Source organism: Sciurus vulgaris, assembly GCF_902686455.1.
Source record: "Sciurus vulgaris genome assembly, chromosome: 6".
NCBI lineage: Eukaryota > Metazoa > Chordata > Mammalia > Rodentia > Sciuridae > Sciurus > Sciurus vulgaris.
In genome coordinates, this window is record NC_136466.1 from 91,995,253 (window position 1) to 92,017,242 (window position 21,990).

At 35.4% G+C, this 21,990-nt stretch overlaps 1 protein-coding gene across 2 annotated transcripts in view; it reads right to left on the reverse strand.

Moving 5' to 3' along the window:
* LOC306664883 (SMC5-SMC6 complex localization factor protein 1) overlaps positions 1-21,990 on the reverse strand; it is an 83,826-nt gene that overhangs the window by 49,438 nt on the left and 12,398 nt on the right. Inside the window, exons 2-5 of one of the 2 annotated variants that reach the window (XM_079146014.1) lie at positions 17,447-17,560; positions 17,078-17,153; positions 15,697-15,937; positions 1,866-2,028 (exon numbers count right to left, since the gene is read on the reverse strand). In XM_079146014.1, the coding sequence (XP_079002140.1) occupies positions 1,866-2,028; positions 15,697-15,937; positions 17,078-17,153; positions 17,447-17,560 (594 nt within the window). Of the gene's footprint in view, positions 1-1,865; positions 2,029-6,558; positions 7,080-15,696; positions 15,938-17,077; positions 17,154-17,446; positions 17,561-21,990 lie in introns of those variants that run through there. The other variant, XM_079146015.1, reaches the window with a different exon arrangement.

Genomic DNA, 21,990 nt, shown 5'->3' on the forward strand with positions numbered 1-21,990 from the left:
ACCAACTCTCACTTAAAAAATGGAAATGTATTATCTTGCAGAATGGCAATTTCTTCCAATGTGGTTTCAAGGTTTGGTTAACCCAGGGACTCTAACATCAGCAAGAGTTCAGATTGTACCTTTAAAATCTGCTATCTATAAGGCTAACATTCCTAAGGTTACTAGTACTCCTCATGGTCAATTACTAGTAGTAATTTAGGTTACATTCTTTCATGTTCACATCCAGCAGGAGTCAGTCTGCCAGTGGATCTCTCTCAAATGAGGAAGAAACATCCTAGAAGTTCTTACATATCCCTCTTCATGTTCCACTGAACTGAATTGGTTTACATGCTCATTCCCAGATCTATCATATCAAGATTATCAATAGTCCAAATAGATTCATTTCTTACACTAATGGCAAATTTCCAATCTACCTTGCTCTTACTTACTAGGGAAAAATATTTACAGAATGATATATTACATGTACTCACAGAAGACTCAAAGGTCTCCCACAATTTTTCTGTTAAACTAACAGGTATTAAATGAGGACCCACTTGCCAGGTTCTATGTGACATGACTAGGATAATAATAATAATGGAAAAGAGAATGATTCTTTTTTTAAATTCTTTATTTAGTTGTATATGGACACAATACTTTTACTTACTTATTTTTTGTGGTGCTGAGAATCCAACCCAGTGCCTCTCACACATGCTAGGCAAGTGCTCTACCACTGAGCTGTAACCACAGCCCCTAGTCATGATTCTTGAAGCCAAATGTGCTCCAGGAGCACAGAGGAAAGATGAACTCATTATGTTAATACGGAAGGACAAAAGTGATTTGATTCAGGAAACACCTGAGATAAAATCAATAGGACTTGGTAGTTAACAAGACGTGAGAAGTAAGGGAAAGGAAGGTTTAAAGGTGATTCCCAAATCTCCAACATAAAGTATTAGAAATCATTTGATGGTATCTGTTGAGATAACACAGAAAGAAATACTTTTTCCTAGATCAAGGCTATTTTGGGACACACTGAGGTTTCTTTTCTACTCTAAGTGACTTATAAATTCTTCTATGCTTATTTCCTAGAAGCTTTCCTCCAGGTTTTAATCCCCATTCAAACAACTTGAGGGCTGGTATGTACACCATGTGGAAAGAAGGAGGTAGGGAAATAAAACAGGAAAATATTTCTGAACTCTTAGAAACAACTCTCATTGCCAAAGAAAAAATAACCCCTAAATTGCTCACACGATGCCATGTATTCTACTCCTACTTTATTATACTGACATTAAAATGCTTAAGATTATTTTGTAGAATATACCATTAAAGTGCTAAAAACAAAAGTAGAGATTCAAAAAAAAGACAAAATTAAACTTAAGCTTTCTCCAAATATGTTGAGGTATTCTTCAATGTCGAAATAAGCGAAAGCAATTACCTTAAAAATATTACCATTTTAATGAGTTTCAATGACTTTATGTTCACAATTTAGAATTATAATATAAACAGTCAGTCCTCTATATCCACAGGTTCCAATTTCACAGATTCAAACCAATCCCAGTTGGAAAATATAGTTAGGCCTATGAAGGCTGCGCCCAGACTGAACACATATGGGCTTTTTTTCCATGTCATTCTTCCCTCAAGAATACAGTATAGCAACTATTTACATAGCAATTACATTCTAATAGGTATTATAAATAATCTACTGATGATTTAAAGCATATAGGAAGATAAATGTACATAAAGGACTTGAGATCTGAGCATCCATGGATTTGGCATGTGAAGAGGATCCTAGAATCAATCCTCTGGGGCAACAAGGGATGACTGCATTTCACTACATGGGTGCTTTATAAAATAAATATTCAAAAATGTCTACTATTTATCTTACTTACCTCTAAAAGAAAATCCCCTAGATACTGAATTGGATAAAATGGAGCCTTAAAGTTATCTTTTTCTTTCTCAGCATTGATTCTTGCATTACTGGCAATCACGTGAGTTACTCCACTTGGTGAACTTTTTGGTAAAATAACATTTGCCTTTCCAGCCTCCAAAACTCTAAATCAAAATGTAAATGGCATAAAACATATTAGAAAAATTGAAAATATTCAGTCAGATTACCTAAATCAATTACTCCCTAGGAGCAGGAGTAGAACTATCTGAAAGGAACTAATTCCTTTGGGCCACTGAGGATCGTGAAGAATAACTATTGCAATAATTTCTTAAAATATAAGATTTTCATAGCAAATGTTTAAGAAATCATACTGTTTAGAAGCAAGACTATTGAAGTATGTCCTAAGTAAAATCATAGCAGTAAGCCTGAATAATGAAGGAAAGCTAAGGAAGCAGATATCCTGGAAGGCAATATATATATATCCAAGGAAATCATTCTGGACCACATAAAATGAAACCAGTTGCCAACTCTACTCTAAAAGTTTAGCTTTTTAAAATTTTTTGCTTTAGTCTACATTAAGGAAAAAAATACATTTAGACTCAGGCAGACATACACATCCCACAAGTTTCATGATGGTCTGCTTCTGCTTAGCATTTAGAAATCTACAATACTGCTACCACCTATAAATAAGAAAAGGTCAAATAATCCACATGATAATTTTCCTTACGCCCATTAGCTAATCAAGACAATAAGTCAATCAAATAAGCTAATTTCCAAAGAATGATAAGCCCTTATGTGAAAAGGAATGGATACCCAAACCGTCTCACTTTTGGCAGAGCAAATGAAAATGGCTGTCATAAAAACACATAAGAATCAGGCAAGGGTTGGGTGGTGGAGTTTTCCTCGCTCATGTGAGTCACCGAGTTTGATCCTCAGCACAACATAAAAATAAAATAAATGAAACGAAGGTACTGTGTCCATCTACAACTAAAAGTATTTTTAATAAAAAAAGAATCAGGGGACTGGGGTTGTAGCTCAGAGGTACAGAATTTGCCTCCCATGTACGAATCCCAGGGTTTGATCCTCAGCACAACATAAAAATAAAGATATGTCCACCTACAACTAAAATATATTAAAAAAAAAAAAAAAGAATCAGGGAAAATCTTAAGACAATTGGAGTGAGAACACAGTGTAACAGTTTTTTCGAAGTCCTTAACATAAGGAAGTATGCCCTCATTTGCCAGCTCTTTGCCACAGGCCTCCATTAAATGCTCATAAAAAGGACTGGAAAAAATACAAGGATCCTTCCTGGACAGTACAGATGGACCTGTGGGAACTGGCTGCCACTGAAGTATATACACAAAACCAGGTTCCCTTCCCTGAGCCCTTCTTTCTCTATTATGAAGCAAAAGCCTTCAGATGTTTGGAGAAGAGTAAGAAAGTCTTCTGCCCTCAAACCTAGGAAAAAATACAATGTTTCTCTTGGAGGAGAGGAAGTAAAACTTGTCTCTGAGAAAGGAGCAGAAAACCTTCCCACTGCCCAGCCTAAAAAAAAAGATCCACTGTTTCTATATGAGAGAAGCAAAAATCATCTGCTGTGAAGGAGGGCCAAAAACGTCCTCCACTACCAGGATCTTAGAACACCACAAAACAGAACTGTAACACTAGGGGAGAGACCAGAAACCATCTCTTACCCAAAAGACTGACCACAGGTAAGATGGACTCTGACTGCAGGGAGTGGAGCAGGAAGAGTAGAAACACAAATGCTGAGACAGCCCTAATCATAGGAATTAATAACACAGAGAATTTAAGATTAAAGCCTATCTAGAGCTGAGAATATGCCCTATCCACAGTCTTGGTCTGTAAATGAGTAAAAGACAGATGGAAAGAACATGAAGAGTGTCCTTCTGTGCCCTTTTAGTACAGGGACTACCAAAAGGTTAAGGCCGAGCAAGAACATTGATACGTGATGCACTGAAAGTGACTATATCATTAACAAAATCCAAATCCAGCTCAATAACTTATAAGATTAACTAAATCACCCATACTAGCCACCTTACAGAAGAAGCAGTCCCATTTTTAATCTAAATATTATTCACCTTAGCCTGTATTATTATTCTACATGTGATATCTGATATTAAGCAAAATGCAGTAAAAAAAAGACATATAGAATATGTAAGAAAAACTTAAATCAAGAAATAAAAGAATTAATATGGGATATGATTCATGTTGAATGATCAGAAAATCACTTTTAAATAACTATGATTTAAAAGGCCTTAATAGAAAAGATGTATAGCATGCATAAACAGATGGAGAATTCAGCAGACTCCAATGAAAATGGTAGAAATAAAGGGTACTATATCAGAGAACAATATCTTTAATAAGTTTATCAAGAGGCAGACACAACTGATAATAAACTGAAAATAGGTCAAAAATTTTTTGGAAGAACTGTGAATGAAATAGTTTTGGAACAGAATTAAAAGGTCTAAACTACATGTCATGGTAGGTAGTTATTTCCTGACTTTAGGAAATAAAGGACAGGAATGTACTTGGCTAATTAGAAGTTCTCAGAAACCTGGGTTCTGTATGAAGGCTTTGTTACAAAGGTATCACTAAATTCTCACCTACCAATTATCACTTTGAAGGTGACTAAATTCTTTAATCAGAAGACACAGAGTGGTCAAATTTAAACAAAAATGAAACAAAACACAGTCCAACTATATGTTGCCTATAAAAGATTCACTTCAATCTTTAAGAACATACATAGACTGAAAATGAGGTAATGGAAAAGCATAGTACATGCAAATAAAAACCAAATCAGAGCAGGGCTGGCAATACACATCAAATAAGAAAAAATTTTAAGTCAAAAACTGCAAAAAAATAAATAAATAAATAAAAAGGCCATTACATAAAAATTAAGGGAGTCAATTTATCAAGAGGATATTATTGGAAGTATATATGCACCTAAATATATAAATCAAATATTAAATGATCTAAAGAAATAAATTGCAACACAATAATAGTAGATGACTTCAATACAGATTGAGTACTTTAATACTTCAACAATAGGCAGATAATCTAGAGAGAAAATTATAAAGAAAACATTGAATCTGAACTATACTTTGGAACAAGTGACCTAACAGGCATATGCAGAACATTCCATCTGAAACTAATATTAGACACATCCTTCTAGAATGCACACAGAACATTCTCCAGGATAGTTCTGTTACAGCACAAAGTAAGTCTGAACAAACTTAAGAAAACTAAAATTGTTACCTACCAACTTTTCTAAATACAATGATAAAAAATTAGACCAAATTGGTAATGAGAAATCTTAGAAAACACACAAATAAATGGAAATTAAACAAGATATTTCAGGATAACCAATGGGTCAAAGAAGAAATAAAAAAGGGACATCAAAAAAATCCTGAGACAAGCTGGGGATGGACACGGGTCAGTGGTAGAACATGTATGCCTGATGCGCTGGGGTCAATCCTTAGCAAACAAACACCTTCAGACAAATGATAACGAAAACACAACATTCCAAAATTTATGGAATGCAGAAAGAACAATATTAGAGCAAAACTTACAGCAGTAAATACCTACATCAAAAAGAGGAGAAATTTCAAGTAAACAACCTATTGCTACATCTCAGAGAACCAGAAAAAGATCATTTCTAAACCCAAAGGTAGAAAAATGAAGGGAATAAGAAAGATTAGAGCAGAAATAACTAAAATGGAGATCAGGGAAAACAAAATAAATCAATAAAACCAAGAGTTGGGTTTTTGAAAAGATAAACAAGATTGACAAACTATTACTACACTACAAAAAGAATGAAGACTCAAATGAAGAAAGTCAGATGGCGGGAAAAAGACATTGTAAGCGATACCACAGAAATACAATGAGTCATAAAAGACTTATGAACAATGAAAACTGGATATCCACATACTGAAAAATGAAACTAAAACCTTATCTCATATCATATACAAAAATCAACTCAAAAAAGATCAAAGACTAAAATGTTAAGGTTTGAAGCTATAAAACTACTAGAAGAGAGGAAACACTTTATATTGGTCTGAGCAAAGATTCTTTTGGATATTATCTCAAAAGTACAAGAAACAAAAGTAAAAATAGACAAGTGAGATTTCATTAATCCAAAATTTCACCATACAACATACAGGAAGAAATATTTGCAAACTACACTTCTGGTAAGTGATTAATATCTAGAATTTTCAAGGAATTCAAATAAATCTATAGCAAGAAAGCAAATAACCCTTTTTAAAAATGGGCCAACAACCTAAACAGATATTTCTCAAAAGACAAATGGCCAGTATGTATAGGAAAAAAATGTTTGACATCACTAATCATCACAGAAATTTCAATAAAAACCACAACGACATATCACCTAAAACCTGTTAGAACTGCTTTTATTAAAAGGAGGGAAAAAAAAGTGATGGCAAGTATATGAAAAGGGAGCTATTATGCATTGTTGAGGGAAATGTAAATTAGTACAGTCATTTTGAAAACCAGTATGAAGTATCTTTGAAATATTAAAAACAGAACTATCATGATTCATCAATCTCTTTATTGTATATATATCCAGAGACTATGAAATCATTATGTATTAGTGATAGCTGCATCTCTATATTTACTATAGCACTATTCATAATAGCCAAGATATGGAATTGACTCACATGTTCATCAAGTGATGACTTGTCCCCACGATGGAATATTGCTCGGTCATAAAAAGGAATGAAATCTTGTCATTTGTCACAGCATGGATGGAACTGGAGAATGTTATGTTAGATGAAATGAGGCAGTTATAGAGACAAATACTGCATGATTTCCCTCATATGTAGAATCTAAAAAACTGATCTCATAGAAATAGTGAAATGGGGATTACCAGAGATTTGGGTGGTTAGGGAGATGGACGAAGGATGGGGATATGTTAGTGGAAAGATATATAATTATGGTTAGATGGGAGGAATATTTCTTTTTAAGTGTCCAAAGTAGACACAGTTTATTCCAGGGCCAAGATCAGCATGGGGTCAGGAAGAAGAGATAAGGAATGAACAACTACTAATGACTGTGAAGTTTCTCTTTAATTTGATGATAATGTTCTAATATTTATTGTGTTGATGGTTGAACAACTCTGTGATCTAAAAACTACTAGATTATAGACTACAATGAATGACTAAATTCTATCTTAATTATATCTCAAAAAGACATTTTCTAAAAATTCAACTATAGAAAACAATAAAATAACAAAACTAAAATACATAATATTTAAATTTTAATTTCAAATTGTTCTATGCTATTAGGTAACAAGAATTTTTATATAATGATGTTATCTTGTGATTCTCTTAAATTCACTAATTTTGGTATCTTCTTTTTGACAAAATATTATTATTATTATTATTTTCCTTATTGTACTGGCTTACTAACACAGCTAGTAAAATGCTGAATAAAAATGATGAATCAACAATATAAAAAAAGGCATAATCCACCATGATGAAATAGTTTATTTCAAGAATGTAAGTTGGGGGCAATCCAAGATGGTGAACAGGAGGGTGACTGCATCTCCAGTCGCTCCAGAACCCAGGATTCAAGAAGGGGAGGCATTGAGAGACTTGGACTAAAACAGAACCACCGGGTGAGTCTCCCCCACCTGGTGAAGCACTGCCCGGGCAGCAGGCCTGGATAGGGGCAGCATATCAGAGTAGGGCAGGGCAGCTAGAGTCTTCCCCAGGCAGCCCTGGGCACTCCGGCGGTGGGCTCCTCCCACACGGCCAGCTTCTCCAGCTTCTCCGAGCAGGCCCCCCAGTGAGAGCCTTTCTGCACAGAACCAGCTCCAAGTCCCTGAGCCAGCGCAGTGAGCTCCGGCCCGCAGGTGGATTCAGGGAACAGGACAGGGCAGCCAGTGACATCCCCAAGAAGCCCGGCTCCCTCCAGCGGGAAGCACCTTTCTAGGCTAGCTTCTCGGAGGAGACCGCCCAGTGAGAACCTTTCTACACAGAGCCAGCCACAAGTCCCCAAGCCAGCGGAGACCTCCGATCCGCAAGCAGCCTCTGGGACCAGGGCTGGGCAGCCAGAGATCTCTCCAGGCGGCCCTTACCCTCGGGCCACAGGCTTTTTCCACGAGGCGATCCAAGATGGCGGACTAGAGGGTGACTACATCTCCAGTTGCTCAAGAACCCAGGATTCAAGATGGGGAGGCATTGAGAGACTCGGACTAAAACAGAGCCACGGGGTGAGTCTCCCCCACGCGGTGAAGCTCAGCCTGGGTGGCAGGCCCGGATAGGGGCAGCCTATCAGAGTAGGGCAGGGCAGCTAGAGTCTTCCCCAGGCAGCCCTGGGCACTCCGGCGGTGGGCTCCTCCCACATGGCAAGGTTCTCGGAGCAGGCCCCCCAGTGAGAGCATTTCCGCACAGAGCCAGCTCCAAGACCTGGAACTAGTAGCAGGCTAGGGGCAGCTTTCTTCGGAAGTACTGCATTATCAAGTTACTCCAAGACGTCAGACTACTGAATGCTGCGAGGTGATACACTGGAAATCTACAGGGACACTATAAGCCAATAGAGGAAATCTGCAATATCTCAGAGTCCAACTGACATCTGACCAATATGAGAAAACAAGGAAAGAAAATGTCCCAAACAAACCTAGGTACTATATCAATAAAACTCAATGACAGCACAGCAGAAGAAATGTCAGAAAGGGAGTTCAGAATGTACATAATTAAAACAATCAGGGAAGCAAACGAAGAGATGAAAGAGCAAATGCAGGCATTGAAGGAGGAGATGAAAGAGCAAATGCAGGCATTAAATGATCACACTAATCAAGTTAAAAGAGCAAATACGGGAAGCAAGAGATCATTTCAATAAAGAGTTAGAGATACTGAAAAACAAAACAAACAAAATTCCTTGAAATGAAGGAAATAATAAACCAAGTTAAAAACTCCATAGAAATAATAAACAATAGGATAGAACACTTGGAAGATAGAACCTCAGATACTGAAGACAAAATATTTACTCTTGAAAACAAAGTTGACCAAACAGAGAAGATGGTAAGAAGTCATGAACAGAATCTACAAGAATTATGGGATATCATGAAAAGGCCAAATTTAAGAATTATTGGGACTGAGGAAGGCTTAGAGAAACAAACCAAAGGAATGAACAATCTATTCAATGAAATCATATCAGAAAATTTCCCAAATCTGAAGAATGAAATGGAAAACCAAGTACAAGAGGCTTAAAGGACTCCAAATATACAAAATTATAACAGGTCCACACCAACACACATTATTATGAAAATACCTAACATACAAAATAAAGACACATTTTAAAGGCCGTGAGAGAAAAGAATCAAATTACATTCAGGGGGAAACCAATGAGAATATCAGCAGATTTTTCAATCCAGATCTTAAAAGCTAAAAGGGCCTGGAACAACATTTACCAAGCCCTGAAAGAAAACAGATGCCAACCAAGAATCTTAAACCCAGCAAAACTTACTTTCAGATTTGACAACGAAATAAGATCCTTCCATGATAAACAAAAGCTAAAGGAATTTACAAAAAGAAAGCCGGCATTACAGAACATTCTCATCAAAATATTCCATGAGGAAGAGATGAAAAACAACAATGCAAATCAGCAACGGGAGGAACTAGCCTAAAGGAATAGCCAAATAAAGCAGAAACCAAATCATGTCAAAAAAACAAATATGAGTCCAACGACTGGGAATACAAATCATATCACAATAATAACCCTGAATGTTAATGGCCTGAATTCATCAATCAAAAGACATAGACTGGTAGATTGGATAAAAAAGAAAAATCCAACAATATGCTGCCTGCAAGAGACTCATCTCATAGAAAAAGATACCCACAGACTAAAGGTGAAAGGATGGGAAAAACATACCATGCACACGGACACAGCAAAAAAGCTGGAGTATCCATCCTCATTTCAGATAATGTGGACTTCAAGCCAAAACCAGTCAGAAGGGATAAACAAGGACATTACATACTGCTTAAGGGAAGCATAAATCAGCAAGACATAACAATTATAAATATCTATGCCCCGAACATTGGCTCATCATGTACGTCAAACATTCCTTCTCAATTCCAGAAATCAAACAGATCACAACACAATAATACTAGGCAATTTTAACACAGCTCTCTCACCGCTGGATAGATGGTCCAAACAGAAATTGAATAAAGAAACCATAGATCTCAATAACACAATCAACAATTTAGACTTAACCGACTTATATAGAATATACCATCCAACAAAGAACGAATACACTTTCTTCTCAGCAGCACATGGATCCTTCTCTAAAATAGACTATGTTTTATGCCACAAAGCTACTCTTAGCAAATACAAGAAGACAGAGATACTACCTTGTATTCTATCAGATCATAATGGATTGAAATTAGAAATGACAGAATGAAAAACAAACTTCTCCAATACCTGGAGATTAAATAATACACTATTATATGATGAATGGATAACAGAAGACATCAGGAGGGAAATTAAAAAATTCTTAGAAGTAAATGAGAACAAAGACACATCTTTCAAAACCTCTGGGACAGGATGAAAGCAGTACTTAGAGGAAGATTTATTTCATGGGGCGCATTCAACAAAAGAAGTAGAAATCAACAAATAAACGACTTAACACTACAGCTCAAAGCCCTAGAAAAAGAAGAGCAGACCAACACCAAAAGTAGTAGAAGACAGGAAACACTTAAAATCAGAGCCGAAATCAACGAAATTGAAAGAAAAGAAACAAACGGAAAAATTAACAAAATAAATAGTCGATTCTTTGAAAAAATAAACAAAATTGATAAACCCTTAGCCACACTAACAAAGAGAAAGAGGGAGAAAACTCAAATTACTAAAATTGGGAATAAACAAGGAAATATCACAACAGACACAAGTGAAACACAAAACATAATTGGAAACTATTTTGAAAATCTATACTCCAACAAAACAGAAAATCTTGAAGACATCAACAAGTGTCTAGAGACATATGAATTGCCTAAACTGAATGAGGAGGACATACACAACTTAAATAAATCAATTTCAAGCAATGAAATAGAAGAGGTCATCAAAAGCCTACCAACAAAGAAAAGTCCGGGACCACATGGGTTCTCAGCCAAGTTCTACAAAACCTTTAAAGAAGAGCTCATTCCAATACTCCTCAAAGTATCCCATGATATAGAAGAGAAGGGAACCCTCCCAAAATCATTCTATGAAGCCAATATCACCCTGATACCTAAATCAGACAGAGATACATCGAGAGAAAATTTCAGACCAATAACCTTAATGAATATTGACGCAAAAATTCTCAACAAAATTTTAGCAAATTGCATACAAAAATATATTAAAAAGATAGTACACCACAATCAAGTGGGTTTCATCCCAGGGATGCAAGGTTGGTTCAACATCCGGAAATCAATAAATGTCATTCACCATATCAACAGACTAAAAGTTAAGAATCACATGATTATTTCAATAGATGCAGAAAAAGCATTCGATAAAATACAGCATCCCTTCATGCTCAAAACACTAGAAAAAATTGGGGTAGTGGGAACATTCCTTAACATTGTAAAGGCCATCTACGCTAAGCCCATGGCTAATATCATTCTAAATGGTGAAAAACTGACAGCATTCCCCCTAAAAAGTGGAACAAGACAGGGATGCCCTCTTTCACCACTTGTATTCAACATCATCCTTGAGACTCCAGCCAGAGCAATTAGACAAACCAAAGAAATTAAAGGGATATGAATTGGAAAAGAAGAACTCAAACTATCCTTGTTCGCTGATGACATGATTATATATTTAGAGGAACCTGGAAATTCCACTAGAAAACTCTTAGAACTCATAAGTGAATACAGTAAAGTAGCAGGTTACAAGATCAATGCTCATAAATCCAACACATTTTTATACATAAGTGATGAATCTTCAGAAAAAGAAATTAGGAAAACTACCCCATTCACAATAGCCTCGAAAAAAATAAAATACTTGGGAATCAATCTCACAAAAGAGGTGAAAGACCTCTACAATGAAAGCTACAGAACACTAAAGAAAGAAATTAAAGAAAACCTTAGAAGATGGAAAGATCTCCCATGTTCTTGGATAGGCAGAATTAATATTGTCAAAATGGCCATACTACCAAAAGTGCTATACAGATTCAATGCAATTCCAATTAAAATCCCAATGATGTACCTTACAGAAATAGAGCAAGAAATTATGAAATTCATCTGGAAGAATAAGAAACCCAGAATAGCTAAAGCAATCCTCAGTAGAAAGAGCGAAGCAGGGGGTATCGCAATACCAGATCTTCAACTCTATTACAAAGCAATAGTAACAAAAACGGCATGGTATTGGTACCAAAATAGACAGGTAGATCAATGGTTACAGAATAGAAGACATGGACACAAACCCAAATAAATACAATTTTCTCATACTAGACAAAGGGGCCAAAAATATGCAATGGAGAAAAGATAGCCTCTTCAACAAATGGTGCTGGGAAAACTGGAAAACCATATGCAAGAGAATGAAATTAAACCCCTATCTCTCACCCTGCTCAAAACTCAACTCAAAATGGATCAAGGACCTCAGAATCAGACCAGAGACCCTGCATCTTATAGACGAAAAAGTAGGTCCAAACCTTCAACTTTTTGGCTTAGGAGCAGAGTTCCTTAACAGGACTCCCATAGCACAAGAAATAAAAGCAAGAATCAACAACTGGGATAGATTCAAACTAAAAAGCTTTCTCTCAGAGAAGGAAACTATCAGCAGTGTGAAGAGAGAGCCTACAGAGTGGAAGAATATCTTTGCCACTCATACTTCAGATAGAGCGCTCATTTCCAGAATCTATAAAGAACTCAAAAAACTCTACACCAAGAATACAAATAATCCAATCAACAAATGGGGTAAGGAAATGAACAGACACTTCACAGAAGAAGATGTACAAGCAATCAACAGATATATGGAAAAATGTTCAACAACTCTAGTAATAAGAGAAATGGAAATCAAAACTACCCTAAGATTTCATCTCACCCGAATGAGAATGGCGATTATCAAGAACACAAGCAACCATAGGTGTTGGCAAGGATGTGGGGAAAAAGGTACACTCATACATTGCTGGTGGGGCTGCAAATTAGTGCAGCCACTCTGGAAAGCAGTATGGAGGAGATTCCTCAGAAAGCTTAGAATGGATCCACCATTTGACCCAGCTATTCCACTCCTTGGCCTATACCCAAAGGACTTAAAATCAGCATACTACAGAGATACAGCCACATCAATGTTCATAGCTGCTCAATTCACCATAGCCAGATTGTGGAACCAACCTAGATGCCCTTTAGGTGATGAATGGATAACAAAACTGTGGTATATATATACAATGGAATATTACTCTGCCATGAAGAATGATAAAATTATGGCATTTGTAGGCAAATGGATGAAATTGGAGAATATCATGCTAAGTGAGATAAGCCAATCTCAAAAAACCAAAGGACGAATGATCTCGCTGATAAGCAGATGAGGACATATAATGGGGCGTAGGAGGGGTTAGCGTTAGGGTTAGGGTTAGGTTTAGGGTTACAGATAAGGAGGGTGGTAAGAATGGAGGAAGGAAGGACTGTATAGAGCGAAAAGAGGGGTTGGAGGGGTGGGGGAAGGGAAAAAATAACAGAATGAATCAAACAACATTGCTCTATGTAAATTTGTGGTTACACAAATGGTATGCCTTGACTCCATGTACAAACAGAGAAACAACATGTATCCCATTTGTTCTTTTAAAAAAAAGAATATAAATTTAACATTTGAAACTCAATCAGTATAATTTACTGTATTAACAGACTAAAAGATAAAAGCCAATTATCTCAAGGGATGCAGATAAATACTTTCAAAGAAATCCATTTACCATGGCTTTCCAAAACAGAAAACACCTGGGAATAAATTTTTAAAATCTCTTCACGATTAATAAAATGAAACAACAAAACATTAACGACAGAAACCAAAGAACACTCAGAGAGTCTACTAATAAGACTCGATATTATTAAGAACACACTTCTCCCCAATGTGAGTACTATAGGTAAAATAACAATCCCAGCTTGCTTTTTTTCACAGAAAATGACAAACTGATTCTAAAAAAATATGAAAACTTAAAGAATCCATAATCATCACAATAGTTTTTAAAAAGACCAAGTTAAAGAACTCTAACAACTTGATTTCAAACACCACAAGCAACAATAATCAAAACAGTATGGTAATGGTATATGATAGATCAGTGTTAACAGAATAGCAAGTCCAGAAATGGAGCATACATACATGTTCAATTGATTTTAGACCACAGTGCCAAAGTAAACACAGAGCAAATGAACTCTCTTCTACTGTAATTGGGAATATAAAATGGTACAACTACTTTGGAAAACAGTTTGGCATTCTCTTATACTGTTAAATATCATCAGAGCTAGCAACTTCATTCTCACGTATTTCCTAAGAGAAATGAAAACATGCCTACATGAATACTTGTACTCATATTTTCAAAGCAGCCTGATTTGTTTTGTTCTTTCAGAACGACAGCTATGGAGGGGAAGGGAATGAAGTAGCCATGGGCAGAGGGATCAACTGAACTGTGATATAATCATAAGGAAAGCCTCTCTCACTCATCTGTGCATTAAAGTCGCAGGAGTCCTTTAGACTATACTTACTCCTGGAGAGATTAGTTCTTTACATCACAACATAACTAGTCAGTCATTAGATGTCCACTGCCCCCAGGTTTGGGGCATCACCTTAGGCAAGACAATTCTCTTCAGCATATTTATACCATTTTGTCATAAATCAAATATCCTTACGTGTGGTTTTGCTCCTGTTCCACTGGTTTATTTTTTGATCCTTCTACCAGCATCACATTATTATAATCACTACAAAATAGCTTAATTCATACTAGCAATGATAGAATGTCCCAAATGCCCATTAATAGGCAAGTAAACAGACTTTGATACATCAACAGAGTAGAATACCAGCCAGAACAAAAGAGTGAATGTTGATACATGGAACAATATCATTTCAAAAATAAAGAGTCCTAGGCAAATGAAGCTAAAACAAAGGTATGTATTCAGTATCATCCCAAATATATGAACCTCTAAAAAAAAAATGACAAATCTAATCTGTAAAGACAAGAAAACCAGGATTGCCTGATATTTATGGTCCAGCATTAAATGTACAAGGACACAAAAGAACATTATGATTGTGAATGTTATAGATCTTGATATAATAAGGATAACATGGATGAGTCCCTATCCAGTCTTTTCAAAATGTTCACTCAATATGGGTGCATTTCATTGCCCATAATTTACATTTAAATAAAAGACAAACTATTCCCTCTAAAAAAAAGTAGTAGTAGTAGACTTAGAATACTGTTTATCCAATAGAAAGGTTTCTAAAAATATGTAAAAGGTAAAATGAAATTATGAAAACACTATGAACCATAAAGCTAGTACTACATAAACCTTAAAAAAGTCTCTGATAATATAATACTTTACTAACAAAAATCTAAGAACTTCAAAACTAAAACCAAAAATCTTCCAATTGTTTTCTTTTTAATTTTGCTTAGTTAGCCAAAAGAAATAACATGAAAAATAAAAGAGATCAAATAGATTGTGTTCTATTAGAGACATACACTTAAACATGCAGAATGGCTTACCTAGGAGATCCAAAAGAAAATAATCATAGCTCACATTTTGGCTAAATTAATAACTGCAAAAATACAAAAAGGTATTCATGCCAAAATTGTTTTCTCATTTACTGCTTTGGCTTTTATGAGATCCTACCTTACAAGAGAATCACTTCGTTTATCAGCTCTAACAAGTAGGACAACTTTCCATCTGTGGAAGGCTCCTGGAGCACCAGTGCGTTTCAGTTCTTCACGCCATCTTTTAGGTGCAGATTGCATTTGAGGTGAATAATGGGAGTCTTTTTCAATTTTATATCCCCATTCATAAGTGGTTTCATCAAGCCATCTGCCACTTTTGGCACTATGAATTATGTAGTCCTTAGTCAGTACCCACTTTCCTAGAAAGGAAATGAACTGTTCATCACAGAGAAATTTTGGTTCTAATGTAGATTAAATTTTAAATAAGTCAACATTTTTCAACATGAGAGTCTTATGCTACATTGCCAACATTATCTTTGAATTGTTTTTCTAAAATTTTTGAGAGTGAAGCCTATAACATCACTGAACATTGTATATAATCTTTTCAGTGATAAATAATTATAAATATTACTAAATGAAGAATACATCTAATGCTTTCAAATCAATAATATGTAATATTATTTGAATTATTATTACTGATATCATTCACTTTTGGGCTGATATGTATAGTCTTCCTCCTATGCTAAAAGCTTTCTCCAGTAATCTTTACAGTACTGTTACATTTTGCTAAACAAATTTTTTCAGTTAGGTAAGTTTCCCCAACATTTCATAACATTCTGTAGTTTCTTTATCTGGGTATCAGTGATCTTTTAACTTGCAGGGAAATGTATGTTTTCATTTGTGGAGCTAATAAAGAATCCAAGAATGAATGAATCCTCTGGTACATTAATCTAAAAATGATAAATTCACCAGTTACATACGCCTGTTTTAGGGGTGATTCAATCAGGAGACTAAAGATATGACAAGTCAATCACAGTAGAGACAGCCATAGGAGCATCAGTGGTGACAAAGTGGAAGAGAGAAAGATTATGGCCTAATTTGGGTTTAGTGAATTTGATATTTTAGAGAAATAAAATAGAATCACTATTGCTTCACAGAATGAATAGGAGGGGAAGCAGCAGGAGGAAAAAAAAAAAAAAAACATTAATTCCAATGACAGATCCAAGAAAAGAAACTTGAGTAAAAACAGCAGAGGCTTCAACAAAAGCTTAAGTTTTGGCATTTTATGTCACTCTTTTTGTTAAAGAATTTTTTTCTGAAATAAAACATGAAATCTTTGGTGAAGTAAATACCTCTCTGCCCAATTAACATAATGTATTACAAAATTACTAATAATAATAAAGTAGAAGTTATATCAAGGAAATATGAGAATAACATCAAGGGAAAAAAACACATTTTTATTTGATACAATAAACATGCTATCTTTCCAGACTAAGATACTTTTTTTTTTTTTTTAACATGAAGATTTTTCAAGGGTTGGAGAAAGGCAGTTCACTTACCTGCTGCACAAGCTGCTAAAAATTTTTCACTCTTACATAGGCGTTCAGCTATAAGATGTGTACAATTTTTGTATTTCTAGAGGGAAAAATTCACATAAAGAAATATTACTGAACTAAAATTTCCTTAATAACGTATCTTTCTATTCTTAAATTTCTTTTTTAAAAAAATTTTGATTCATTGTACACAAATGGGGTACATTATTTTGTTTCTATGGTTGTACACAATGTATATTCATACCATTCATATAATCATATATGTACTTAGAGTGTTCTTACAATTTCAAGGGGGTAATTTTTCATTTTTAAGTCAGCATGTTAATTCTATTTTTTAACTACACCTTGAACATTTTTATAAACTTCTGTACTCACCTCACTCTTAATAAAAGTACAATCTAGTTTTAAAAGCAATTTGCCTAGAGCTTCCTTTTCTTCCATCTTAAATCCCGTCATCTGGATGATATGCTTTGGGGCATCATCTTCCATCTAACACATATACACACAGAAGATAACATATGTTAAACACATTACTCAGAGCTGAGTTAGTTTTTCTTAACTATGAGCACCAAGATAAAAACTAAAATAAACACAAAATGAACTAAACATGTACAGTTTAACAGTAAACTTTATACCAATGTTAAATTTACTTACAACAGAAACTCATTTTAAAAAGTTATCTTCTCAATGTGATCTTAAATAAAATAAAATAAATTTTTGTTTCTGGCTTAAACACTGAAAGTGGACATTAATACACAGGTTGATGAATGAATGAAATTCTTCAGAAAAGGATAGCTATCTATATAAAAGTTAGTAAAATAATACCAGCTTCACTTTTCAAATACTATGTTTTGCTAAAAGCTTTAAAACAAATATGATTGTGGACAATGATACAATCAGATTTTGCACTGATTTTTGAAGTGTTTTTGGACAGATATTAAGAATATGTACAAGTCTGGAGACACTAAAATAACTCATGGTCCCACAGCACTGATACCAAATAACTTAGTGCAGTAGATACACATAATGATACTGTATAGATTCTATTCCCAATGTACATTTCTGAACTTTGCTATAAATGTTAATTTCATCACTGAACAAGGTAGATTGAAAAAACTGAGTTTTTATCTAAGTTTATTTTTATGGGACCTTAGTCCATACTTAAGTGGTTCACAAAGTACTTAGTATTTGTGGTGGTACATAACTCATAGCCATTTCTAATTAGAATCCTGAAAATATGTATGTGTATATACATACATACATATATGTATATATATATAAATATATATATAAATACATATATATATATATATTTTTTTTAATGGCACTGGGTACTGGGGATTATTGTAGAGTCAACCTACAAATGAACTGCAGAACCAGGCTTTAATTTCCATTTTGATACAGGGTCTCACTAGTTTTCCTGGATGGCCTCAAGTCTGTGATTCTCCTGCCTTGGCCTCCTGAATAGCTGAGATTACAGTTGCACATCATAATTTGAATTGTTTACATGAGGTTAGAACTCTAGACTGGAAAAAAAATCTAATTTTTCTTTATCAATAAATGGAAAGTAGGGACAAAAGAAATTGCAGCAATTTTCATTTATGTAACAATTTATGTAACATGTAACAATTTTGTTACACTACCTATGAATTAGTATTTAAAACCACAGGCAGAGCAGTAGCAGAGGCTATTTTCAATGTTCAAAGAAGCAACAGCTTCTTCTAAGATTAAAAGAAAACTTTAGGAACTGTGGTGTAATTCAGGGGTAGGGGATGCTTAGCATGAAGGAGGCTCTGGGTTCCATCCCTAACACCAAAATAAATAAATAAATTAATTATATAATAAAAGTATAATTCAAAAAGTGTAACTATTTGAGAAAAGGACTAATAGCACAAAATGGGTAAAGAATATTCTTTAGAGAAATTCTATTTTCAAAGACTATAATATATACACAGTGGCCCTCCATATTCATGGGTTCCATATCTGCAGATTCAACCAAATTGCATATGGAAAATATTTGTAAAATAAATTGTATATGGATTGAGGAGGTAGACTTTCTTATCATTATTCCCTAAACAATACAGAAAAAAAAAAAACAAAACTGCATAGCATTTACATTGTTTGGTATCTTAAAAAGTCATCTAGAGATGATTCAAAATGAATGGAAGGATATGCAGAGATCATAAACAAAAACAATTTATATAAGGAACTTGAGACACTATACATTCTGCTACCCAAGAACCAAACCCCCAGAAATTGTGAGGGACAACTGAATATACTTATATTAAATATGTATATACATGTACATGTGTTTCTTTAAAACTTAAGATTTTAGAGTAAAATTTGAAAAATAGTTTAATTATAAACCATTTAAAGCACTAATCAAGATTAGGGTGAATTTTATTTATCTTCCTTAAAGTTCCTAACTAGCTAAAGTTCCTTTAGCTAGGATGAAGCACTCTTGATTTCTTTATCAGGCCTCCTCTAGGAGGACAAACTCCTTCAGAGAACTAAGCAAATATGCTTTGCTGAGCATATGTGCGTATTTACAAAGAAGGTACACATAAATGCTTTCTGATTTGTGCTAAGGAGCAGCCAGTAGTAGTCCCGCACTGTCTGTGCATTACAGTTCAGAGGCTGTGTATTACAAAGCACACTGGAGTTGCACATCAAAGTCATCTCCTTCAAACCAGTTTATATTCAGTAAAAAAGCTGATGTTTTTACCTCAATATATCTGACATTTGTATTTCTTAACTGGCTCCAAAAGAGGGAAAAGGGTAAAATGTATTAACTGTCTAAAATACTAAAACTTGGTGTATGACAGGTTTTGGAAACAAGTGATGATGAGTTCCACGACAGCAGCCTGTGTGGAAGTGATTTCTCCACAAGTTTTTGCCTTGCACTGCCACTAGAGACAAAGCCCAGTTATGTGAATGGAATCTTCTGATTACCTAGTGAGCACAAAAATGAACTTCATCTGAGGGCAAAAGTGTGTAATTTTCAAAAATGTCTTCCCAAAACCTGAGATGATGATGAAAGTGAGATAGGTAGCAAGTCATGATTTCCTCACAACACAGAAAAAAGGCAGTGAAGGAAAAGCAGCATTGAGAGGTGGGTGACAAAATAAATGCTATATTACAAAATCTGAGGCCTGGAGAGACTGAAAGATAGGTTACCACAGTAAAAAAAAAAAAAAAAAAAAAAAAACTCAGAATCCCATAACCCCCAAACTGAACCTGGGAATGAGTGGGTGGAGGGGCAATATAGAGAGAAAGTTAGGGATGAAAAATAAGCTCACCCACTTAAAAACATTTGGAAAGACAGGAAAAATTTATAGTACAATGGTAACAAAAAGGTCCTTAAAACAGAGCAAGCAGCTTAAAACCAAGCTATAAAAAGGAAACTGAACGGATCTGCAGTCATCTTGTGAAGCCTTTAGTCAACCAGTGATGTCCTTAAACCAACACAGTCTTCCCACTCCAAGTCAACTGCAAATAAAACGAGAAGGAAGTCTCCTGCATTGGGACCTATTAAAAAAATCTGGCCAGAAATAAGTTCTAGAAGACCACTACTAGCTGAAAATTGCTGAAATCCCCTCTCTCTCCCCATCACCATGAACAAGAGGAACAGGCTGGTAGAGACATGTGCTAGGAACTGCGCCTAACCCTGCTCAAACTCCATGACCCAGGCAAGGACATAAAGCTCTGCTCAGTATTCCCTCACTTGACTCAGAGACAGCAACAAAGCAGCTTTGGCCCTGCACAGAGGAAAGTGGATTCACTAGTCTGACCACTGACACTAGGGGGAGGCACTGTAAGAAAGCTAGAGATGGTCCCTTGGAACACAAACCTTACCATAGGGAAGCTGCCTGAATACCCAGTGACAGAGACCTTGGGGAAAATTAACACAGCCTATGCAATAGGAAGGGCTGCTTCCAGCCTTAACTGGCACACAGTCTGACCTGTGATCACAACTAGTCATTCACAACCTGGGGCAGTAGAAATTATAGTCTAGGAAAATCACCTGAGACTCTTCACTATGGTACCTTAGACACAGTATCAATGGCCGGGGGGGAATACTACCACATAACACCCATGGAAAATCCACAACCAGAGTTCTTGTGCTCACAGGCAGCCACCAGGATCTTCACTACTTTGAAAAGGATCCTGTAGAGGGGAACAGGTACATGGTAACCCACAGCAAACAGAGGAGCACTCCAGAGTCTGCATCCTGAACTAGTGCACAGAACCGAAACAGCCAACCCAAATACTGCACCCTCTGAGTAGTCAGCTGCAGGCCCTTGAGTTGACAAACCAGAATATGGTGGAAGGAGGTTACTAGCAAATAGGGAATTGGTTCCTGTGTCCCTGCAACTCAGGAGAGATCTATGGCCAAAGACTGTTGTGAACATCTGCTTAATGTCCAAACCCCAATGAAATGCAAACCAAATTTTGACAAGAATTTTCCTCACCTTGACATAATTTACTATAAACAACTCTAACATAACTTAGATAATACAAGCAACTCTAACTTGAACTACAATTGTTAAACCAATAACCAACACTGTATCTTCAACCCATTTGAATGTATTTGATCTACTGGCTTAAAGCATCAACTAGAATCAATCATCCTCTTTGTTTTCCTAGCTCGAGTTTATACTTGCTCATCTTACCTCCTTCTCATACTCTTGCATTATCTGCTACTACCTCAAATACCAACATTTCTCCCTTATCTTGGTGTAAATTAGTTTTTCATCTTTTCTTTTTCCCTCTCCTTTTTGCCCAAAATTTCTTCCTCCCGCCTTTTAGCCCTCACTTAAGGTTACAGTAAATTTTCTAAATTTATTAATAAACTAATTTTTTGACTGATTTCAGAACTTTATTACAAGTTTATACCTGAATTTGAGGAACCACAGAGA